Source organism: Diadema setosum, chromosome 19 (assembly GCF_964275005.1).
Source record: "Diadema setosum chromosome 19, eeDiaSeto1, whole genome shotgun sequence".
NCBI lineage: Eukaryota > Metazoa > Echinodermata > Echinoidea > Diadematoida > Diadematidae > Diadema > Diadema setosum.
Genome location: NC_092703.1, coordinates 10,454,127 through 10,478,538, shown reverse-complemented (window position 1 = coordinate 10,478,538; position 24,412 = coordinate 10,454,127). Strand labels below are relative to the sequence as shown.

Here is a 24,412-nt window from a genome sequence, read left to right as displayed (position 1 = left end):
GAACATTTCACTTGCAATAACACCTCCCTGGTTAGTCTTCGTTCAAGGCATTTGAGGTTGTAGCCCAAAATGCCAACTGACTCATTCTGGAAGTGCTTCACATAATCACCAGTCACTCTGCATAATTTGACTTATGATAAAAGCGAACAAGTCAGTTACAACATTGTAGATGCATTATATCAGGAAACTAATGAAATTACAGGCACATTTATGGAATAACGCCTCTCATGGCTACTTAATAGTGAAGAAGATTCATCTTAAATGGTAACAAGTTCATACAAATCATGTCTATAACTCAAGTGTGGTGAAAATTGTGAACCGAAGCTGAAATGGTCTGCTGACTTCTGTGTACATTATAAAGCAAACTGTGCATTTAAAGTTCTTCACTTCCCTTTTAGGAAAACAAATACTGTATAGGCTGTTATTTTCGCGAGGGTTTAATTTTCGCAAATTTCGCGAATCGCAGTTGGATCATGAATTTAACAACACGCGAAAATGTCCCAAGATGCTAGAATAATAGTACATTTACATTTAATAGCGTTTGTGTCAATTCGAGAAAACAACATCTCGCGAAAATGTCTGTGACCTCCTCTTTCGCGAAAATATCTGTAAGTGAAAATCACAGCGTATACAGTACTTGCAGGCACTTTCAAACATTATTAAAGTAACTCTCCTGCTGGATTCAATGCTAAAACAGATTCTTTTTACCAGCATGAGGGCCCCTACAGCGTCGGGCACTTTTGTTTGTAAATATAGAAAACGTCTTAATGGAGAATGATGAGCTATAACAAAGCCTCAATAACTTTCTAAGCCTCGTATTCCATTTCTACAGGATAACAGGCAAGAATGTACTAATGAAGGTATTACAGATACACTTATGTATACACCATATATTTTACAGGGTTTTTTTATATTTGTGAATTTTGCAAGTTGGGCAATATTTGCAAACTTACCAACCCATGAAAATATTACCCGTAATTCTATTCCCCACACGAATGCAATGTGCATGCATACATACACTGGTACGCAGTACATAGTACATCAACAAGGGGCCTGAAAACTGCAGTTTGGTATATTGCAGGTTTACGTCTTAATGTCCGAATGTTTGAACGGATTTGCACATTTCAGCTTGAAAATAGGTGAATAATACTGATTTCTGTCCATTGCTGTCACTCTACAATCACAAATTTAACCCCTAGCGAACTGTTCGAAAGTTACAATTCGCGAAATATTGAACTCACGAAAACGTATGGTGTATACAGTAATCCTTTGATGAGAAACAAATAGAGTAAAGTTATTGGTTATACTTTGACAGAAAAAGGTAGGTAGTAGGTCTAAGGTAGTATTGTAGGTAGTGGGTAGTATATGTACAAATGACATATAACACTTCACTGTTAGCAAATAGCATATCAAGCACACGAAAGTACAAAATGATGGCCGAACCATCTGAATGCAATCCAGAGACTCCAACTCTCCCGTTTTCGATGGGAGATCTCCCGCCGAAAACCCTTTTTTTGCAAAATCTCCTGTTCTCCCGCTTGAGATTTAATTTCTCCCGCCCTGGCTCTGTGTTTCTCGTTGGAAAGAATTTCCTACTTATTGCTATTGTATGTTGTAAAAATAAGCCTTAGATAACACCAGAGAGCATCTAGAACCCTAGGAATTTCGCGCTTCGCACACATCAACTTGGAGTCTCCCGTTTGGTAGGGGTTTCAGGTGGGAGAATCTCCAGATCAGAAGTTGCTTTGGGTTGGAGTCTCTGGCAATCTCACTTCCATAAACAGCTTGTGGAAAATACAGTACTTTGATGTAGGAATATGATGATCTCAAACATGTCACATGATGGCGCTCTTTGAGAAGAGAGGATGTACAGCAGTTACACAGTGAGTGATTTCAAGTCTGGTGCTACTGCTAGTCTGACTTCTCCATCATGTGTCAAATATTGAACAATCATGGTTTAAATTTTTCAGATTTGACTTGAACCAAATTCAATTACCCTTTCTTTGTGGAATTCTAGCAAGATCTCGCCGATTCTCCTGGTTTAATGTGTGGAGGTAACACTAGCTGGTAAATGGACACCTGTGACTGCTTTTACTTGTGCTAATGCAACTGTAAGTCAGTGTTGCAGCTCAATTTCACATACAGGTAGCTGTTTTGGAAAAAACGTCAACACCAGCACATACACCGAACGTGGAACTATAAAGTGTTACTGTGATCATTCCGGGAGTTGAAGGCTCCACATCAAAAGAGATAAACATGTTATGGATTTTTGCAGGTAAAATATATTCCTTCTTGCCTCCTTCCACTGCAGAGGAAAGCATATCAGTATTTCATTTTTCTGTAAAAATACAAATCATCATATTAAAGGCTCAGTGTGTTTGGACAGGAACGTGACACAAAATGACTCACAAACAAAGCAAAGCTTTCACACTCTTGTACGGCAGCGTGTGCATCAATGAAAATTGAAACAGTTGGAAACAAAACATTTGAAAACTGAAAAGAAAACTTACCGAGGAGTGAAAGATTTTGAAATATAAAGACAAATATTGATGTTTAAAATGCTTTTGACTTACGATATTATGCATGTGAACTCACATATACTAAACAGATCAAATTCATAGCTCATCAGATTCAAGATGAAACACAGTGTTTGCACACTACTGTTTCATACAGACCAAGAAACTTATCAATTTATGTGATAAACTTTATCATATGCATTTCAGACTTATACATGAGAAGACAACATTTAAAGGGGATGGCTAGTAACTGATCAGTGGGAATCAGTGGGAATGCTGGGGATGACTGTTTCAATCCTTGTGGGATTCACTGAAGAGTACATTATATATATATTGTTGTGTGAAAATTATTTGCTTCAGAATGGTCCCATATTCAAGTAATGTGCAGTTTAATGTTTCCAGGTTGGCATGCCTGTACAGTGACGGGGCATTAAAGTGCACACTACTTAAATATGAGACCGTTCTGAAGCAAACGATTTTCACACAACAATAGATATATAATGTACTCTTAAATGAATCCCACAAGAATTGAACAATCATCCCCCAACATTCCAACTGATTCCTCCTGATCAGTTACTAGCCATCCCCTTTAATGCTGAAATTTTTAATTCTTTGATTGTTCAACAGCCCCAACAATTCAAAATATAAATAGGGCCTACCCAAAAACCTGCCACTCATTGTCCTTCCCTACTTAATGTGTCAAAACTTTTACGGCTTTAATCTAGAAATGTGAGCTACAAAACATAAGAATATAAAATAACAAAACAAAGAAAAGGCAATGATGAATGTCATAAATCTTTGATAACACAAAAATGAGACAGGAAAAACAAAACACATTTTAAACAATGTACTTTCCTATCACGACAAGCAGTCGCTACACATACTGGTAATACAATTTTTACGGTCTTGCTATATCTGACAAGTTTCCTGCATTACTTCTGTTTTTTTTCTTTATTTGTTATTTTTAAAGAATATTGAAAACAAAAAAAACCAACAGAAAGGAACAAGTGTCATTTTAAAATGATATTGATGTTGCCCAATGACGGACCAGCTCTAATGATACATCTGAAATTCAATGATGTGCGTGACGAATTACGATTTTGTGTGCTTCTACCTCCTTCTGCAGAGTTGTGCCATTTGCTGGGCCCCTGTAAGTTGAATCACGGGGTTAGAACCACTGGGTGCAGACCGGAGAAGACACGTGGGATTAGTGTGCACACAACAACGCAGTCGCTCTGAGCTTGACTTCTGAGTTGGGTCTATCGTGACACTCCTACGACATGCTTGTCGATAGTGGACGTGCACACCGTGTAACTGCTTTACCAAATCAGCCCTCAAGGTACTGGGCAGCATCAATCAAGCACAAACACAGCGCAGTGTCTGTGATGCCACAAGGCATGACTGCGCACATCGGCAAACGTTCACAATGTCGGACGAGATGGTGAGTGAGAGTCAGCTACCAGTCTCCTGCAGATGCCAAATAAGATTGATCCGTTTCCTTGACGACAAGACAGAGGACACTCCTCGAGAAAAAGACACAAAAGCACAGAATGGTTCTCTCTTTTATCCCTTCTGCTCTCCATTGGGAGAGCTACGCCTTCAGTTTGAATCCCCATTCAAGCTTCTGTTGAACTCCTTGTGCAGTTCTTCCGTAGCAGACGGCTCGGCGTTGCCGTCCTCGATGTCGGTCGTCGTGGAGATGCACTGAATCCTGCTGTCGTCTCCGTCTTCCTCGGGTGCGCGCTGGCCGCCGGATGCCGCCTGCTCGTTCTGGAAGAGGCTGTAGGCTCCCGCCGACGCGGCGCCCTGCTTGGTGGGCTTCAGTGAGTACACCAGAACGCCAACCATGATCACAGCAAAGCCAAAGAGGTACAGGCCCGAGAACTGGAAAAAGAAAAAAAACAATGATTGGCATGTACACATCGACAGGTGCCTCAAATTGGCAACAATGCTGCTACGACCAAAACTGTACATAAGTACTGTACAACCAGAAACATTCGCGGCATGAAACTATTGCATATGGGAGCTGAACGTCTTTTTTCTGGCATGAAACTTCTGTGAATTGCCACTGGGGTTCAATGCATTGTGTCAGCAAAGGCTTTCAGGTGCATTTTACTTGGAATCTTGGCTCCTCCCAAAGTTCACAAAAATTTCACACATGCCAAAATGTCTGGTTTTACAGTATGCCAGCATGAGGGACGAGAAACATCTTCAAGCATAGCTGGTACAAAACTGAATCATCATCTGGTAATTATAGTGTTCACAGATATGTGGGCCAGGTGAGGTTATTAACCAATTGAGGACGGGATGATTTTGCTACAAAATGCATTTTCATAGACCCTTGCCCGAGTATACTCAGCTCTCGTCTTCAACAGGTCAAGAGCCAGTTTCCATGGCGATGAACGGCTGTGACCTCACACTTTGGTACTCTACTAATTTAAATGAATGTAACACAGACCATAATGTACGCACACTCACATGTACATGTGAAAGGTACGTCCGTTTTTGTTTTTTGTTCTTGCTTTTTTTTTGTGCTAAATTTGAACCAAAGATGTAATTCAACTCTAAATGTGCCGTTCGGACGTCTCACTCAAACAACGGCGTGTCAACTTTGCATATTCTGCTCAACCGCACAAACCCGCCCAAACCGATTGATAAATCACCAAATACCACAGTACAATAAAAGCTCTCACAATTCCATTCCTGTCACATGTAGCTTGCATTTTATGTGGTGAATGACTATCAAGCAGTGTGTCCTACTGGATTTGCAAGTAAATTCTAAGTTTCTGTCACTGTTTTGTGTGCAAAAGTCATGCCTTTATAGTCATTTGAAAGAAAATCAATCATAGATTTGTCAAAAGAATTTACATCAAAGCAATGCTTGGCCCTTTTTCTACATATTTCCACATAGATTTGAAAATCAGAACGTTTTCCCAAGGCATGACTTGTGATGCTATCTCTGAATAATGTGGCACACAGGGGGTTCACATCATGGCACATAAAGAGTTAAAGCTACCTTTGAGAATTCAAGCATGTATAATTTAGGTATTTAAAATATTACAGAGGATTTATTTTATTCATTTACTTGTTTTGTTTCAGTAGGGTAGCTCTGTCAGTGGCTAAACACTGTTATTCTCAGAGGCCCTACTATCTGGTAATTATAGTATATAATCTTCTACTAGGATTGTAGAAGATATTGACAAGACAAACGTACAGCAAAGTGGAAGACGAAGAGGCCGATGAAGAGGGTGTACATGTCGGCCGTGAGGATGGAGAGGTTGACCACGGTGGCGCTGCTCCACTCGATGACGACGGGGAAGAGGGAGTAGAGGAGGAACATGCAGGCAGCGAAGGCCAGGAGGAGGAGAATGGCCTCAATGTGCCAGGAGAACGTGGACAGCTCCTGCCTCTCCAGGGCAACCCTGGGGAACAATGATGCAAAAAAGGGTGATTGAGACTAAATAGATATCGAGTATATGAATAAATATATCATAATTTATACAATCAATGATTTGAATAAAACTGAAACAAAAAAGTGGATGCAGAGATAAACTAGAAGTGTCCATTGCCGCACAATGCGATTGTATCCCCCGGCACTAGAGAGGGCACACAAACCATGCACCAACAACGTCCTTTGAACCTATAGAAGACGGAATACTGAACGCTGCTGAGTCCAAAGTATCCTCCGGCATACATGCCGGGGGATAGAAATTGTATAATTAATGACTTACACAAAATTAGTATTTAAATAACAAAAACAACAACAACAACAACAACAACATACATAGATTTCTCTTTCCATTTTTCATCCACCAATGCAAGAAAATTACCCACTTAATCAATCTAACAACCTGAAGTACTCAACCAACAATGTGAGGAACCTAACCAGCCTAGCAGCCTAACTACATTGTATATTTAAACCAAATCAAACCCCGATGATCAGGCTGGCAGTATCAGGCAAAACTTGATTCTTCTAGTTTCATAACCTTCCCTTGACAAGGGCTGCACACTAACCCATTTTTTTCTGCTGGTCCGACCTGTCTGTCAGACCAGTGGGCACCCAGTTTTTTCATTTTTTCACTGGTCCATTCCTGAAAAGTTACTGGTCTGACAGTGATTCTCACTGGTCCTGGACCGTCGGACCAGTGCCAGTGTGCAGCGTTGCCTTCACTATGTATTTAATGTATAATGACAGGTGAAAATGTTCCTTTCTTTGATGAGGCTGAAATTTGAGACTAGGGGCGGTCACCATCTCCTGACAAGGTTATTTCCTCCTTGTGCCTGAAAGCAGACATTTGTACCTGTGTGCCTCAAACCCACTGACCTTTGCTCGGAACAATAGCAGTGCCCTGGTGTTCCGGAACACTGACCAAATGACACATGGCCATAGTATGGTGCGCAGCTTTAGTTAAATAAGCTCATTGCATTTCCCACACAATAGTGGATGCATGCTTTATTTCAAGTAGGGTTTACCCAAGCAAAGAGCATTGTCTTCATCAATCAAAGAAAGTGACATGATGTTGTTGGTGGTAGAGTACAAGTGTCAGATGTGAACAAAATCAAATCGGGCAGAAGGGTTTGACTATTTCAAATGCTTTTATCATAAAATGAACATTAGGATATTGAGTTCATCACAAATATTATGAGTCAATTCTAACATCCCTGTGACATCATAATGAGAAGTCATCATAACATTGGTTTTAAGCAATCTCTTGAATCTAATTTAAACTATTAGCATCACTTGCATTTCACATCAAATTCCAACCTATACAGTGTCTCAGTGTGCGATGTTTAATGCAACCCATGTATTCAAGAGTGTGTACCTAGAGTAATAGATACACTATTTCAACTGCAAGTGATTAGCTAGTTGTGATAGATGTGTTGTTGATGCACTAGGTAATGTTAAAGTATTAAAAGACCATATAAAATATATCACCCTTTTTGATGTTTACAACTGAATTCAGAGAAATCTCACATAAAACATTTTTTCTGTCCATTCATTATGTTTCTCCTGCACTCTGACTACAGACTGTAGTTCTATTTTTCCCTCCCTTTAAAATGCAAAAAAGCCAATATTCATCGAATGAATTGGAAAATGGTGTTTGAACTTTTCAAACTTTATAGTATTCTTGCCATTTATGGGAGCAGGGACTTGCGCACCTCTTTGAGGGATACCATAAAGGAGATATGCAATCTAAATTGGAAGCCGACATCCTAAGGTTTATGTCACCCTTGATGCCTCACTGTTTGCCATACAAACAAGAGGGGACGTCGCGAATGAGAAACAAGTTCCTGACATGGCGTGAACTCTTAGAGAAAAAAAGCCAAGTACAGTGTCATGCAGACACTTGTGGCATTTGTTCTTTTTCTTTCTTATTCTTTTTTAAAAGAACAAAAAAACTTTTTTGGGTGTGCAGATCTTTACCTTCTAAAGACATAGCACTCTGCTCTTTGGCCCCTGTATAACACTTTATAAAATAGTCTTACTAACTTAAAATTAAAGTAAATTAAGTCAAAGTCAGGTGAAAGTCAACTCAAACTTCCTGAAAGAGCTTGAAATATCCATATTTTCTCCAAGACCAATCAGTTGAAATTCAGAAAGCATTAGGATCAAAATTATGATGACAATGTCTCAAGTCAATACTCAAGTCAGCAGGCACTGACAGTGCTTAGATCAGATTAGAAGCACACTGTAAATTCTCCCATAAAAGTGTAGTGTTGGTAAATATCAAGCAGAAGCAGACTAGCGTTGGATCAGAAATTGCAGAGTAAACTATCAAGAATACAAGAATCAGGAAATATTTCTAATGGAAACTATATATACATCTTTTTTTTTTTCACTTTCAAATTCAAATTAGAAAGCATTGACAATGCTCCTTTAAAACATGAAGAAGAAAAACAAATGGCAGTAGTCAGGAAATCCATAGTAGAATGTGAGCTCTTTCATGTGGGATTCAAGTAACACACAAAATAAAAAACAAAACAAAACAGGAAGCCATATTTACAGCTGTATGCCAGAGATAAATGTCCCGAACAGACCGACCATCCCCAGGAATTCCGTACGGGTGTAGTGCCTCACGATGTACTCCTGTGCCACGTTTGAGACGCCGTAGAGGCTCGCCCCGAGGATACAGAATATATCTCCCAGAACTTTGTTGGGTGGGGCATTCTCTGGGAGAAAGAAAGTGGAGGAAAGGAGTGAAAACAAAATAATGAAGTAGTAACAATTCATAATTGTGTTGATGAACAATAAAATTCATAATTATAGTTATTATCTTTAGTAGGTTGTTAAAATCCATTACATCACATCACTATAGTAATGCAGCTTCAATAAATATAATGAGGGGTGGAGAGGTACATCAGTGTATGAACAAAACAGTGAAATTGTAATGATCATAATTGTGACTAGCTTTTGAAGGTCTAGTGACGAACAGTGGGGATGGGGGAATTTTAGACAATAAAGTTGTAAAAATTCATGCCATATCTAGGTACGATACTACTGTAAAAGTGGATATTTTCGCGTGACTAATTTTTCGCGCTTGGCCGGGTCGGAAGGGTTTCGCGTGTTTTTAATTCTGCGGAATCAAGACATCACGCACAGGCACATATGGCAAGCAAAAATATTCGCGTGCTTTTATTTTCGCGCTTGTTTCTGGTTGCGCGAAATGCGCGAAAATTTGAACACCGCGAAAATTTCCACTTTTACAGTATGCAATTTGCAGCTTCTATAGGTATTATGGTGGTGGGGGACGGAGGTGGAATATATGATCATGGTGTGTGGCGAGGAAGATTAAGAGTAATACCATAACACACATGTATGTAACTCGCTGAACAACATTGCATGTGACTCCTGGCTAATAAACCAGTCCAATATGGCATATAGACTGTCTGATCTATTACACAGCCAGCATCTTTTCATTTTCAATACAACAGTTATTTCCCCACTCTTAGCTACAGTCTCAATTAACCCACTGAGGACGGGCTGATTTTGCTACAACATGCATTTCCCATAGACACCTGCCCGAGTATACTCGTGACTTGTCCTCAACAAGCTGTATACAGCACTTTGCCTCTGAGGGGAATGATTCAAACAAGGTATGAAGTGACATCGCCAAAAATTTAAAGAGGTCTGGAACATCTGTTTCCTACTGTGCATGTAAACCTGGCACCAATAAAGGAAATACTGCACTGTAAGTTTGGTATGTTAAGGAGTGAGGTTAATGACTTTGGACAAAAAGTTTGCAACCTTGGAATTTTTTTTTTTTTTTGGGGGGGGGGGGGGGAATGTTGGCCATACAGTGTAGGCAATCATACCAAGCAGATATTGTTTTCTTTTCTAATTTAAGCATGACAAAAATGCAGCAATTTCACAAACTTTGCCCTCCTGAATAATTCTCACTTTTTTTTTGCTTTGTTATCTGTTGTTCCTCATAAATTCTCACATGGATGCACAGCACATAATAAAAAGAGCACAGTGTAGTAAACAGGATTGATAATGAATTTTTTTTAATTTTCCACTACCATCACTATAGGGCACGTACTGATCAAATGGCAGAATAGAATCAAAATCTTCATATCAGCCATGGATTCCATCAATAAAAAAAGAAAGGTATTGTTTTAACTCTCATCAAAAGCCACTTTTTTTTTTCTTCATACCACTAGTTGATCTCCCGGTCAGGGCGTCCGCGCCAATCAATGCTCCTAGCCCGGCCATGCAGATGACCACTCCAATGATGTGAATGATGCGGTATCGGACTCTCAGGATGAAGAACGAGAGCAGAATGACCACGGGAATGGTGATACAGTCCAGCAGCTAGTTCAGAAAAGAACGATGAATGAGATTTGCAAATCTTACAAACATTGCCTAAAAGACAAACAAACTAACAAACAAAAATACTCCGCTGGACATTTTTTGAAAAAAAGTTACAGCTGATAAAATGCTATTTTCACCCCAAAGTTCACTGAGAATTTTTTGCCTACAATGTTATCTAAGGAAGTGTCCATCCAATTTGCCAGTTTTTGTACCTATGCAAGGTACATGTACCAATGAAATCAACTAAATGACGATGATTTGTTTTATTTCTTCTTCTCTTTTTTTTTCTGTTTTTTAATCAGGATAACAAAGTCTTTGGTGGGACTGATAGACAGACAACCCGAAAAACATATCACCTCCGGCAACTTCCTTGGAAGAGGCATTAGAGTCAGGATTTGTTTTATACATTGTCTCTTCAGAAAACATCAATCACTATCACAGACCTCACCTGAACATTAATGATAAAAGTTAACTGTTGTTGGGCTCTGGAAGGAAGATGTTCTTTGGACTGAAACTAATCCTCTGATATCCATCCTCACTGGCATAGTCAGTTACACACAGACAAGTTCACACTGGTGTGGTAATGATAAAATTTAAGGTAATAGCCAGGCAAGGATTTTTTTTTTTTTTGGAGAATATAACAGATAGATCACTCAAAAAAGTTATATCACAACTATTTTCCTCTTAAGAATTACTACCTGCTACAGAAAGGAGTAATATTATGCAATTTTTGCTGGATTGACGCCCTGTACCGAAGCAGAACTCAATGTAATCCATGAACGTAGAGTGATATTTTGCCAACACTGGCATGCACCCAGTTGCAACAGACATGGGTGGGTGCCGGTGGCTGCATGATAATAAGCTTTAATTGCACGCATATCATTAAGATGCACAAACAGAGGAAAGTCGTACAAGGAAATCATAGCCATGCTCCAAGCATTTCATTGGCATGTGTTTTTCGAAGTAAAAACACATAAGGATTCCACAGACTGATGTTCCCCTTTAACGAGGAGGATCAATATGGCACCAACCAGAGCATACAAGAATACAATGACTGAATTGACACACATGATATCCACCTGACTGAACGATAGTTCCTACACTGAAATGCTCCCCTTTGTTACAGGATTTCATGTCACTCTCTCCGTCATGTCTCTTGCTCGTTTGTGGTTGATTACTCATCTTGAAGATTCTCAGGGTCTACGTAATCTCAGTCTCCCCTGCGTATGTACACAAGTCTCAAAGCTTGCTGTACAAGTGTAGAGCAACTAATAATGTGGCAGATAGTGTTACTCCTGGAAGAGTACTACATTGTACAGTAGGGATGCAAGAGTGTATAGATCTGTACTCTATTTCTAAGCAGGCCGTGTGACCAACAGGTGGGAAAAACCGAACAAACTTTAATACAAGAAGCGATGTACACTTGTAAATCCCTTGGGAATTAAATTATCAATCAAGTACACCTGGCATGATTTCGGAAGAACAAGATTACAAAAATTGAGTCAAGGTTGCAATTAAAGATTTTTAATTTGCCCAGCTACACTACCTGATGATTAAAAAGGAGAAGCAGTTTCATAAATGACTATTTCAAACAATTGGATTTTTTTTTTTTTTTTTTTTTTTTTTTTTTTTTTACTAAGTCTCTGCTTGACTCAAATGCAAAAATGGCAGACAAATGCAAAAATGGCAGACAAATTGAAGTTTTCACTTGGGTGCCTGAACCCATGCTCACAATGGGTAGCATTTTTACAAGGAATTCTGCTCTGCTGAAGGGGAGAGGGTGGTAAAAGAATGGCAAAACGACATACACTGTGCATCCTCATCAGCACTTTAATAACACAAGACCCTCTGCCACATGTTTGACATACTGTACAATGACTCAAGTTTGCACAGCCCATGCAATGCTTACACATGACTCACAACCTCCCTTTATGTCTGAACAATAGCCTTCTTTGGTCTGGACAAAGTGTATGAGGCCATCAAGCTTCCTCTTAAAGGGACATTCCAGACGATTTTCATAATTTCACATCATGTAGTACATACATGTAAATCAACAACTCCACGTATAGATTTGTGGAATTTATTGTGGTGCTTGAGCAGAGAAACAATACTTTTAAAAACCTTACACAAATTACACTGAACAAGGATGATGACATAGGAGGTTCACATATTTCAGAAATGTAGCAGTGTAATTCCATTACAATACTGCTTCCTTACGAGTTCACCTGTGTATAATCTATGCATGCCTTCTTCTTTTGTTCTGCTTCCTTGAGCCCCAACTCATGCATTCTTATGGTGACTCTGCCATGTCATCATCCTTGTTAATTGCCATTTGTTCTAAATTTTGAAAATATTCATATTCTTCATCCCAATTATCATGAATTCTGAAAATCTACGCTCAGTATAACTAATTTATAGTTGTTCAAATGTAAAAATCTGAAAATCATCCGGAGGTCTCCTTTAAAAGCAAGTTCTGAGGAATACTACACTACAAATTGTACCTTGCTTGCACCTCATCTTTGAGAGGTATTTCACTCAAATGCAGTCTAAATTGCATAAGTGTGGTATGCTAAACTGTGTGCATTGATCAAAGACAAGCTTTACAGTGTATATCAGTCTTAATGGCAGAATTTGTTAATTACATTCCAAACATTAATAGGGACTGACATGTATTATCATAATAGCAACATTTTTAATAGCCCTATTTCAAATTGTATAAAACAGACCAAAAGCAAAGAACAAAATAACAGACAATTGCTAGCCAGGACAGTAAAAAAAGTTTCATAATAATACATTATCATACTGCCAAGAAAAAGCTTTTTAATACACAAATGGCTTCCTCTACCATTCACTGAATTTTGCAGTCTCAGCATGAATAATTTTATCCATTTGATACAGCAACCAGATTCTACTGAATAGCATGCACATCAAATCTCATGAAAACTACATACTACATACACTATGGCCCGAATTCACGAAGGTGGTACAATTGAAACCATGGTTTAAACCATGGACAATTTGTATGGAGCGCTAAAGTGTCACATGGCCTATTTTGTTACGAAATCAGTCACTTCATCGACGAAATGTTGTCATTTCGTTGACGTCTATGGGAAATGCATGTTGCAGCAAAATCAGCCCGTCCTCAACAGGCTAAGTGTTCAGTGGTCAGTAAATGTACAATTGTATGTGACACGTCAGAAGTATGATATTCTCTTATTAAAGCACTGTTCCCATCTATCCAACTCCCACTTGAATGGAAGCCACAATGTATACATATACTCTAGGCACTTCAAGTTGAATGCCCTGGTTAATAGCTTTTCCATGGGCCTGAACCCTGCAATTCTTCTACACTTGGAAGCTGTTCAAAGGCCAAAAAATATATTGATGCTTGGGTAAATATTGTAAATATTGAGTTTTTCACGGTCTGCTTTCAATATACACAAAACAGCAACAACACTTTAAGCAATTACCAAACAACTTAATATGTACTTGTTCCCTACACCATGTGTGCATATAGATACAATTTGTATGTGAGGGTTTTATTATTATTATTTTTTTTTTTTGGGGGGGGGGTGGGGTGAATAAGGGTTATAGGGACGCAGTGCACTGACCTCCTCACTTCACAATTTTACAACTACACCCATCAAAAGTAATATTAATAACGATAGTTTTGTGTCAGAATTTACATACTGTATACGCCAAATATTTCGCGAAATTTTTCATTTTCGCGAATTTCGCGAGTCAGCTGCTAATCGCGAAATTAAAAACACGCAAAAATATTGACTCTAATACCGATATGAATGTGACGTACATGTTAACATTTCTCCATTCAGTACACGACTCCACGATCGCGAATTTAACCACTCATGAAATTGTCAGGAATTCTTGATTCGCGAAAATTTAGACTCGCGAAATATATGGCGTATACAGTACCCATGTTAAAAGAACTTTTAGAACAATTTGGAAAGTGTGGACAAAACATTTTTCATAGGACCTTATCACAACGGAGTGAATCAGTGTATCATCCACAAATCATACAAGAGCTGAAATGTTTTGAATCTCGTGAAATTCTATTTGCCTGGATCCACACAAATATTTTTCCAGGCCAAAATACAAATTTTGCAGATGCTACTGTATCTATCAATCCAAAAATGAAATAATCTGTACAGTTCACACTGAAGCTTTACCTTGGTATACAAGTACCAAAAAAAAAAACCCAACAACTATAAAAGCAGCGACTGCCATGCTTAAGTAAAGAAATAATGGAATAAATATTTCAAGTGCACTGAAAACAGAAAAATAACACTGACAATCAATCCACACCTTACAGCTGTATCTTTTACTTTGGTTTTCAGTGAATATCTGCAATACGTGTAGAGAATCAAATTGACATGCATTTGTTGTCAATTTATACAATATCAAATACTCTGACGCACAAATTTCTGATACATATCATTCCCGTATTTAAATGGCACCCTGTAAATTACCCCCCCCCCCCTCCCTATTTTTCCTCTTTCATCTGTCTGTCTGTCTGTCTGTCTCTCTCATGGAATACTTGCACTAAATTCTTGCAGGCTCTTAGGATTTTGGTGTTTGCCTTTATCTTTTTCCTTTTTTTTTTTAAACTGTTAATAGCAGTCTAGGGAAACCTGGGCCCTCACCTGTATGCTCGTGATCGTGGTGTACTGATAGGCTTTGACCACCAGGTAATTAGCCTCGACATCAACCGCTGCTATCAGGATATATTTCCACCATCTCTTGGTGAAGACGGTGTAGAAGTTCTTGTCCTGGGACTTGCGAAGGCAGAGGAGGGTGCAGTAGACCAGGGCCAGGAGGAGGTAGTTGGCGAAGCTCTGCGTGGTCGGGGCCGACACGTGGTGCGAGTCGTTCAGGATCTGGCTGGTCACCCCCGTCCCGCAGATGAGCAGGGACAGGGCCTGGCCACCGAGGAATACCTTCAGAAAAGATCTGGCGGTGGGGAGGAAGTTCAACAAAAGCCATGGACATAAATTTAAGATACACGACAGCTTGTAGCTTAGCCATTAAAATAGTAACACCAGTGTCATGCAGATGGTTAAAGACCTAATAAAATGCTTGCAAAATGTTTTAATATGCAAAAGAAATGTAAAATATATGTCATGATTATCAATGTAAATATGTTGTCAGTGTCGTTCCGGTTTTTATCGCTTCTAGAAACTCCCCCAAATATCACATTTTTGGAGGACCCCGTTGCAGCTTTTGCGAAAAAGATAGTCACGTGACCAACACCCCTGAACCGATTGATGACGTATAAGCACGGAGTTGTGCTCAGTTAGCAGACGCCGCTCAGCACAAGCACTCAGATTACTAGCTTGGTACACGCGCGTACACGATAGCTAGCCCGGCCAGGCCCGGGCCCCGCGGGATGTGCGCTCCCGGTCGACACACTGACTGTCGACATGTACGCATTACCACGTACATTATCACTAAGTTAGCTTGCACAGATACCTGGTACCTCGAGCATAATGTCTTCCCCTATATGGGTAAACTTCGACATTGATGATGATGATGAAGACTGCAGCTCTGACGATAGCGGAGAGGAAAAGGAGGCACATGAAGTTGAAGGGGAAGATGGGGAGGGAGAGGCAGCCGATGAACCAGAACGTTATCGTGGGGCTGCACCTTACCGATATGAACCAGCTGCATCTCCCCCGCTGCCAGTGCAAGAGCGTATGAACATGGCACCAAGCCCGAGAATAGACCTCACGGAAACGATCGCCTGGGAAATACAGAGTGGTATGTCTGGTATGCCCCCATATAGTTTAACGTTAGAAAGGATATACTGTATTCTACATGATTGACATTGTAAGTTGTAACTGTCTAGTAAGTAGATTAGAAGAACAGGCCCAGCTCGCTCACAAAGTGTGGAGCGGCTACTCCGGCCGCAGCAAGCAAGCGGGAGCGTCCCGGCCGTGGCCTGGCCCGTCGACCGGCGCTTACAAGACAGTTAAACTACCAGTAGTAGTCTAGTAGTAGATCTAGTAGCAGTCTACTAGTAGTTATAGTAGTCTACTAGTAGTAGTAGTCTACTAGTAGTAGTAGTCTACTAGTACTACTACAAGTAGTTTGTTTATGTTTAATCATGACTTTATTCAAGTTCAAGAAAGTGTGAGAATAACAAATATACAAAAGAACCAGGTCCACCGTTTCATTCAAAACGAATGGCAGGTTTAGACACGTACATGGGGGTACAAAACAACAATATTAGAGTTTACATTATTGCAATCCATATCACACATAAAATGTCAAATATTACCGGTGATCAATTAATTAAAAAAAAAAATCAATACATATACTATATCTGTGTTACAATAACAGCAGTGATGTAGTTATCATCCACAGTATTAATACGATAATCCCCATTAAAATACAATATAATGCGTACAATATAATATAATGCGTACAATTACCACTACGGCACTAGGTCTAGTAGACTAGTAAGTAGTAATAGCAGAATCTTTGGTAGTAGTACAGAGGCTACACTCTAACACCTAACGGTTAGGGGGATATGTTGTTACAGGGTGGGTCGTGGCTAAAAAAAAAAAAAAAAAAAAGGCCTAACCAGTTTCCCATAGTCAGTTTCTGCAATATGATCAGTAATTTAGATGCGTCATTTTCAAAGAAAAACGATACCAAGAATGATCGTCAATTTTGGTCGAGTAGTTTTTGTTTTATGCTAAAAATCATACTGTGGAAGGAAGCCCAAACGCCGTGCTTATCTACCGATGAATGCCACGGTGGGGCTGGATTCACGAGTAGGTCTAGGCCTATAAAGCAGGCGAGTCGCCGTAGTACTGTATTAGTACAGACACGAAGTGGTGGTGGGGCTATCGTGAAATAGGCCCCACCGCAGTGCGCGTGCACCGTACCCGTGCGTTTATAGCAAGCAAGGGTAGGTCCTCCTAGGGTTTAGGGTTAGGTAGGGTTGTATTTAGTGTATGGTTAAATTGGCCGTTAAATTAGTCGAGCCGAGGGCCGGCCATATTATGAAGTCATTTTCGCCGCATTCACGAGTATTCACTGTGGAAGGCAGCCCCACCGCCGTGCTTACCTGCCGAGATGAACGCCACACGGTGGGGCTGAAACAGGCGAGTCGCCGTATTTTTAGTACAGACACGCAGTGGTGGGGCCTATTTCACGAGTTTGCCGAAAATAATGGATATCCAAGCGTACCACAGTTAAATCTGTATTATTGGCAGTATCAAATCCGATACAGTTCATCAAATATTCTTTTGTCTAAAGGCTTAGCCAATGACAATAGTGCAGCGCAGCACCTGCTATGCGCTCGCTAGCTCGCTCCCCCGCCAGCGAGCGCTAGCCAGTGCAGCCGCCGGCCGGCTGTCGCTGCGCTGCGCTAGCATAGCCTTGCCAGCTCGCTGGCTACGGCTAGACTGGTCGTGAACGACTCCGTTCTTAGACGTCATCACAATTTAGAAGTGATAGTGCGCCGCATGCGGTGAAAGTATAGCAAGTTTTCCAAAACCGAGGAAATTGCATCCATTATGTTAACAAATATAGAACAAAATTCAGAACAGTAAAAAACCCCGCACAACCATAGAATTACTTAGAATTTAACATTTAATATTATTACATCATTGAGAAAAAAATGCCTAAACCATTTTATTAGGTCTTTAATGAAAAGGCTGTTATTTTTGTGTACAGATATTTTCACAAGATGTTGTTTTCCCAATTTGACAACAAGGCTATGCCATGGCAAGTGCATGCCTTTCTACCATGCAGACCAAATCTTGTACAAACTGTACATGGCGATATTTTCATGTGTTGTTTTATTTGTCGGCAACAGTGATTTGCGACCTTCTAAAACATTGAATCCTAACAAAAACAACTGCTTCTTCAGCATTTCTTCTTTTAATCCTACTTCGGAGCTGTAACAACCTCAATCCCATCAATGACTTCAAGTTCAAATTTGATCTTAAGACCGATTTCTTTTTTCAAGCAACTTTGTGAATGATGTGTGAGTCTGTGACACAACTGTGGTGGGATGGGAGGTGCTAGGTGGGCCCCTTTGAACGTTTCTAAATATAGACCTTATGCATATGACGTCACACGGTCTTACTAACTGAAGGGCGCCCTCCCTCAGAGGGCAAGCGATGCGTTGCTAGAGCGTGCTTTTACACACGAGGCAATGAGCATTTACACACAACATCGGTGTTTCTTTTACTGTCTTTTCTATTGCATGTAATCTACAGCCCTAGATCGGGAAATTCAAGCTTTTATAGCAAAATCGACATTTGATGTATGCATTGCACTCACCAGGTTAATGATATATCCAACATTTTGTCACAATTTTCATGAAAAAAGATGCAACTACCAGCGGTTGTAACAGCTCATCAACCTACGAATCCGTTAGCCAATCACATGCGAGGTAGATTTCTACGTGTTTTTTACTAAAACACGTACCTCGCATGTGATTGGCTAATGAAATTCAAAATGGCGACATACATTCAGCGAACGGCGATGTTGCGCTATGGATACAAATTTCTGCAATATAACCTAGGAATTCTGTAGTTGCTGTGAGTATTTCGATTGCACAATGTGAGAAAATTACCCAAATATTGCTGCATAATGTGTCATGACATGTCAAACTTGTTTGATGGTAAAAAAAACCCTGCCACTAGCCTGGGGACTGGCGGTGAGTGAGGCGATCGCCGCTAGCGCGCATAGGAAAAGCACATAACTAGCTGCTCGCCTCTGCGATGTCAAGGACTTCGCTTGCCCTCTAAGATGGCGTCGCGAGAGGTTGTCAAGCGAGTGATGACGTCAATGCATAAGGTCTATTTACAGATTTCTCAATGAAAATGCCGCTACACTTCTAAATAAATCCTACAAATGTCATTTCATCATCTTCATTTTCTGCTGTGTCTCAGATTCAGAATCAGACACTTAAAGGGTGTGTACAGTTCTGGTTGAGGCGAGGATTTAACTTTTATAACGTTTTGCGAGATATTCAGAAACCACTCTAGTATGAGATGTCAAAGAGCATGCAATTCTAAGGGGTATCAAAAGTTTATTTGATGAAAATTGGTTTTGAAATGGCTGAGATATCCAAAAACAAGGTGAAACAAAGAGATCCTAATAAAAGGCGTGGCCTGTCGCCTTTTTATTATTATCACTTTTTTTGGATATCCCAGCCATTTGAAAACCAATTTTCATCAAATAAACATTGAAAACTTCTTAAAATTACATGCTCTTTCATATTTCATAAGAGGTTTCTCATTATCTCACTTAGGAATGTTCAAAACATGAATCCACACCTCAGCTCAACCATGTGCTGTACAGTCCCTTTAACTGCCAACTGGCCATATGATGCACCACGCGTTACCCCGGGGTACCGTAGTACCCCGGGTTACCGCGTTGTGTAGCGCCACCTCACGTCCATTCGAGAACAGTCAGAGAAAAATGCATGCACTGTGCGTGTACATAGTCCTTCCCATGCCACTGCATGTTATACTATATGCGTGCATGAAAGCTGCGATACCACTAGCGTGTGCTTTAGTGTAGTGCAGTGCAGTGGCTAGCGCGCGCTAGCTCCAGCACCAAAATAATTTCCTCTTTTTGGCACCCAGGGTACAACCTTTTTTAAAAAAAATAAATAATTCAACAAAATGGCTGATTTTTATTTGGTACCCCCCGGGATACCATTTATGTCATCATATGCGACCAGACTCACGCAGCTTCCCTTGATTAATTGAATTTTTTTTTTTTTTCAAGTTTTTGTTCCTGAAAATTACTACTTGAATGTCAGAGACAAAAAAAGGCATGACAGAGTTTGGAAAACCATAAAAAAAAAGAAAAAAAAAAGATGCACCTTTTAATTTTTAATACGCAACAAGTTGAACAACAAACAACAGGCAACAGCAACTGAGCAACAACTTGAAAAACAACAACGTGATGATATATTAATTAAAAGCTGAGCATCCCTGCCATCCGCATCCATGGCATGGCCTGCCCTGCCTGCAATCCTAGGTTATGATCCTACCCAGTTGACAGGGCCGCAGGGCCTGGCCGGGCCAGCCAGGGTGGTCAGGCCACGGGGTAGCCCGACCACTCACTGCACCCCGTTCGCACCCCGTTCACTGCCACTGGGCAGCGGGGATCCCATCCCATACCATACGTAACGGCGACAAGGATTGGAAGGATGGGGCACGTGCGGCTTCGAAACACATCATCCATCAGTAACACATTGCTGGCTTTTCTACTCACTTGGTGAACAATGGAGAAACAAGTTTCTTCAGTTTTGCCCGGTAGTTCGACGGTATCTCCTCCGTCGTACTAACGTAGGGGACCTCGTTCCCATGAACCATTTTGTCTCCGAGATCAAGTAAATTGCTTCAAGTTCTTTTCACAATCCACAACTAGCACAAGGCGACACCATGTGTGTACCACGCCGTATTCGCTTTGGTGATGAAACATTCGATCAGTCATCCAGCCAGCCAAAGATCGATCCTCTACTTTTTGGTACCGTCCCCCGTGCGCATGCATGCGTGTGTACGCGTAATGCATGTGAAGCATGCGGTGGCGCCGCGGTCGTAAAACGTAGTCGGTAGCACGTTTACACCAGCCAAGTGTATCAAGTTGTTCCTCAAACCATGCAAACGCAGATATCACGGCGTGATGAAGAGAGAAGAGAGTGATAGACACACTTTTTGACAGGAAAGTTTAGCTGATTTAGCCTCTCAGGAAAACCCTAGCGCGACTTTTCCCCACTTTATTTTCGAACCCTGCACTGCACTGCAGTCACATTACCATAGAAAGCCAAATATTTGTTAGGGTCAATTAATTAACTTTTCATCGTGAGGGATGTTGTTTATCTTTTATTTTGTATGAGGTTGGTCTGATCGTAGAAAAAAAAAAATCTACTCATTGGTCATTAGACGAAGTGAGATAAATTTTGAACCAATCACAGTGGACGTGAGTTAACTACATTGGACCACGACCCGGAAGTGTATTGTCTTCATTTTTAAAGGTTCCGAATTAAAATTCTGACTGAGCGGAGCTTATGCTCGAGTACACGGGTTCCCACCGCGCATCCGTACCAACAGTCGTAGTCAGTCGACGTACGTCGGTGTATCGTGTGTGAACTAACGGCACATCGTACACGATACACTACGCGGTCGAGCCGTACGTTTTAATCACAGATCCCAGAGTGAACAGACTGTAATTCATCGACTTCGGCGTTTTCTTCTTGTAAAATTTGCCGTCAGGAGTGTTTAGGATAATGCAGCTATGGCGACCTCTTCTGAAGAGTTAGCAGGACTACCGCCAGAAGTGATTTGGGAGTACCAGTTTCGCTTGATTTTGGTCGGGGACTCGACAGTCGGAAAGAGCTCCCTGCTCCGTCGATTTTGTGATGGCAAATTTGTGGAGGTTTCCGACCCCACAGTGGGAGTGGACTTCTACGCTCGCTTGATTGAAGTTGCGCCGGGTAGAAGAGTCAAGCTGCAGTTGTGGGATACTGCAGGGCAGGAGAGATTTAGGTAGGCCTAATTACAGTGGGCTTGTGTCACTTGTGTGTGGCGATCTAGACAGTTTTGGAACACTTAAGCTTTTCTGCAATATTTGTTCGGCTCAAGCCTCAAATAATACATACAAAATTATCTACAACTTCTATAAATTATCAAAACTAAATTTTACTTTTATCTCAATGTTGATTTTGTTAAGTAAAATAGATCTAACCTACATCATAAAATTTCGCAGAATCCCAAAATGTTATCACCATGATAATCCACCAGAATCAGTCCGGGCCGGCTCCAGAATTCGGACGTATAAATTTACTATGTGCGTTTAATGTCAATGTGCTGTACATTTAGAGTTCTAACGTTAGTCACTGCATCAGCGTCATCCCTACCTAGGCCTAGGCCCTACAGAGATTTTTTTTTTTTCTTTTGACGTTGTGTTTTTGAGGGGCCATCACACTCTGATCTTGCGATAAGCAAATAATCTCGCAACAGGACGGTGTAAATTTATTTCTAGATTTTTAGTGCTTTTTCGGCGACCCTGATCCCTGATTCTTAACTGTACAGAAACAGGACTTAATTTGCACATGATTTGGAAAAGTTGCGCCGATTCTGTGTTTTTGACAGCGAAATTGGGGATTTCAGATGGATCTTTGGAAGTGACTTCCTTGTGAATTTGCTGGCTAGATCTGAATGATAAGTGTCCAGATTCTGGAGGCTGGCCGAAAACTGGGGAATTGAGTTCATCTTCAGGTTGAGTGTAGAGTGCCTGTAACGTTACAGCTTAGCCCCCCTCCACTTGCAGTTAATTTTTTCAGTCTGTCTGTTAATCATTCAGCAACATCTTAAACTTATAATAATGATAATAATAATAATAATGATAATCATCATCAAGAGAATTTACATAATGCTCAAGACAAACATGTTTCAAAAAGTGCTTTACAATTACCAAAAAAAGAACAAACATATAAATCGACTATGAATACAAATAATCCACAATCAATAGGGACATAGAATAATCAGGTCTGTTTATGAAATAGACCTACTAGGCCTAAATGGGATGCATGGGTTTTAAGAGAAGTACAGTACAATTAGCTTACAGTTGTTGTATCTCACTCTAACCACAGGTCTATAACCACATCCTATTACCGGAATTCGGTTGGTGTGATGCTGGTCTACGACATCTCAAATCGGCAGAGCTTCGAGAACCTGCAGGAGTGGCTGATTGAGGCGCAGGAGAATGTCATCTACCCGCACAGCACCACCTACATGGTGGTCGGCCACAAATCGGACTTGAGCGACTCGCGGGAGGTGCACCGGGAGGAGGGCGAGCGCTTCGCCCAGGCGTACGGGATGCGGTTCATCGAGACCTCGGCCAAGGCGTGCACCAACGTGGAGGCGGCCTTCTCCGTCATGGCCAAGGAGATCTACGTGAAGCTGAAGGAAGGAGAGCTGCGCATCATGGAGGGCTGGGACGGCATCAAGGGCGGATTCACCGCACCCCGCGAGACCCTGCGGTTAGAGGAACCCAGCGAGAAACCTAGGATATGCTGCTGAGGCAATGCACAGATGTTTTTATTTTGTAGTAGGTATTAGAAGAGAGACAGAGAGAAAAAAAGAAACATCAAAGAAAGAATTTATCTAATTGGATGTTATATTGTTCGGTATATTTGCAAAGCAAATGTGTGTGCTTTATAGTTTCACATACAGTTGTATGTACACACTTCAACCTTTATCGAACCTTGCATATATCCAGTAAAAATTCTGTCCTCCGTAACTTCATTGTTACATGTGTGTTGACATGTTCATAGATGGAGATGGTTGTTGTATATATACAACAAATTATTTTATTCAGTTTATGTTAGTTACGTTCAGCATCAGTGAATGATATAACATCATTGCCAAGTATTTCACAATCCCCATGCTGCTGGTCGGGTGAAGTATATGGATGTGTACATATTGTAGGTTACCCTAATAGACGATGATCGGCAAAAGCATTGAGGAGCCACAATCAGAGCTGGCCTTTTTATTGCATCCTTTTGCTTCAATGTATGTTATGGTACATGCTGAAATCTCTTTGCCTAAGCTGTCATTGTCAATTATGCATCCGTATATATCTCCTTCATCCCATGATTTTGATGACAATGAGGGACAAAATGTACAGATACAGCACAGCGTATTAACCCTGTGTTCTCATACCTTAATAAGTACTTATAATGGCTACATACTTGGGAGTGAGGTTTACAAACCGTTTGTAAATCTTGATTCTCATTCACATCTCGTTTAGTGTGGGCATGTTCTAAAGCTCAGCGATACTGTGCCCACATGTCTTTATAATGATATATGATCTATATCTCATAGCGCCACAGCTCCTGTTTTGCAACCTCACTGGTGGCAATATGAGTGAAGACACTGATCCCTTTAGATAAACTTTCTCAGATAGAAATAGTTCCATGGTTACCTCTTTGAATATCCAGATGAATGACCAGATATCTTGTTGAGGGCATCTCATGGTAAAACACATCAAATACATGCCCCTTTTAAGCTGAGTTGGTCAAAGTGTAATA

At 40.6% G+C, this 24,412-nt stretch overlaps 2 protein-coding genes across 2 annotated transcripts; one reads left to right on the top strand and one right to left on the bottom strand.

Annotated features, from left to right (window-relative positions):
- Positions 1–4,115: 4,115 nt before the first annotated feature.
- Positions 4,116–20,710, bottom strand: LOC140243002 (solute carrier family 35 member F2-like). The gene is made up of 6 exons (XM_072322742.1): positions 20,593–20,710; positions 14,991–15,297; positions 10,173–10,329; positions 8,522–8,687; positions 5,731–5,938; positions 4,116–4,400 (listed from the first exon to the last, which is right to left on the bottom strand). The coding sequence occupies exons 1-6, from the start codon at positions 20,691–20,693 to the stop codon at positions 4,116–4,118; spliced, it is 1,224 nt and encodes a 407-aa protein (XP_072178843.1). The 5' UTR covers positions 20,694–20,710.
- An 824-nt stretch (positions 20,711–21,534) lies between these two features.
- On the top strand, positions 21,535–23,700 carry LOC140242562 (ras-related protein Rab-39B-like). The gene is made up of 2 exons (XM_072322305.1): positions 21,535–21,866; positions 22,973–23,700. Exons 1-2 carry the CDS (start codon positions 21,616–21,618, stop codon positions 23,400–23,402), a joined length of 681 nt encoding a protein of 226 aa, XP_072178406.1. The 5' UTR covers positions 21,535–21,615; the 3' UTR covers positions 23,403–23,700.
- The last annotated feature ends 712 nt before the right edge of the window (positions 23,701–24,412 follow it).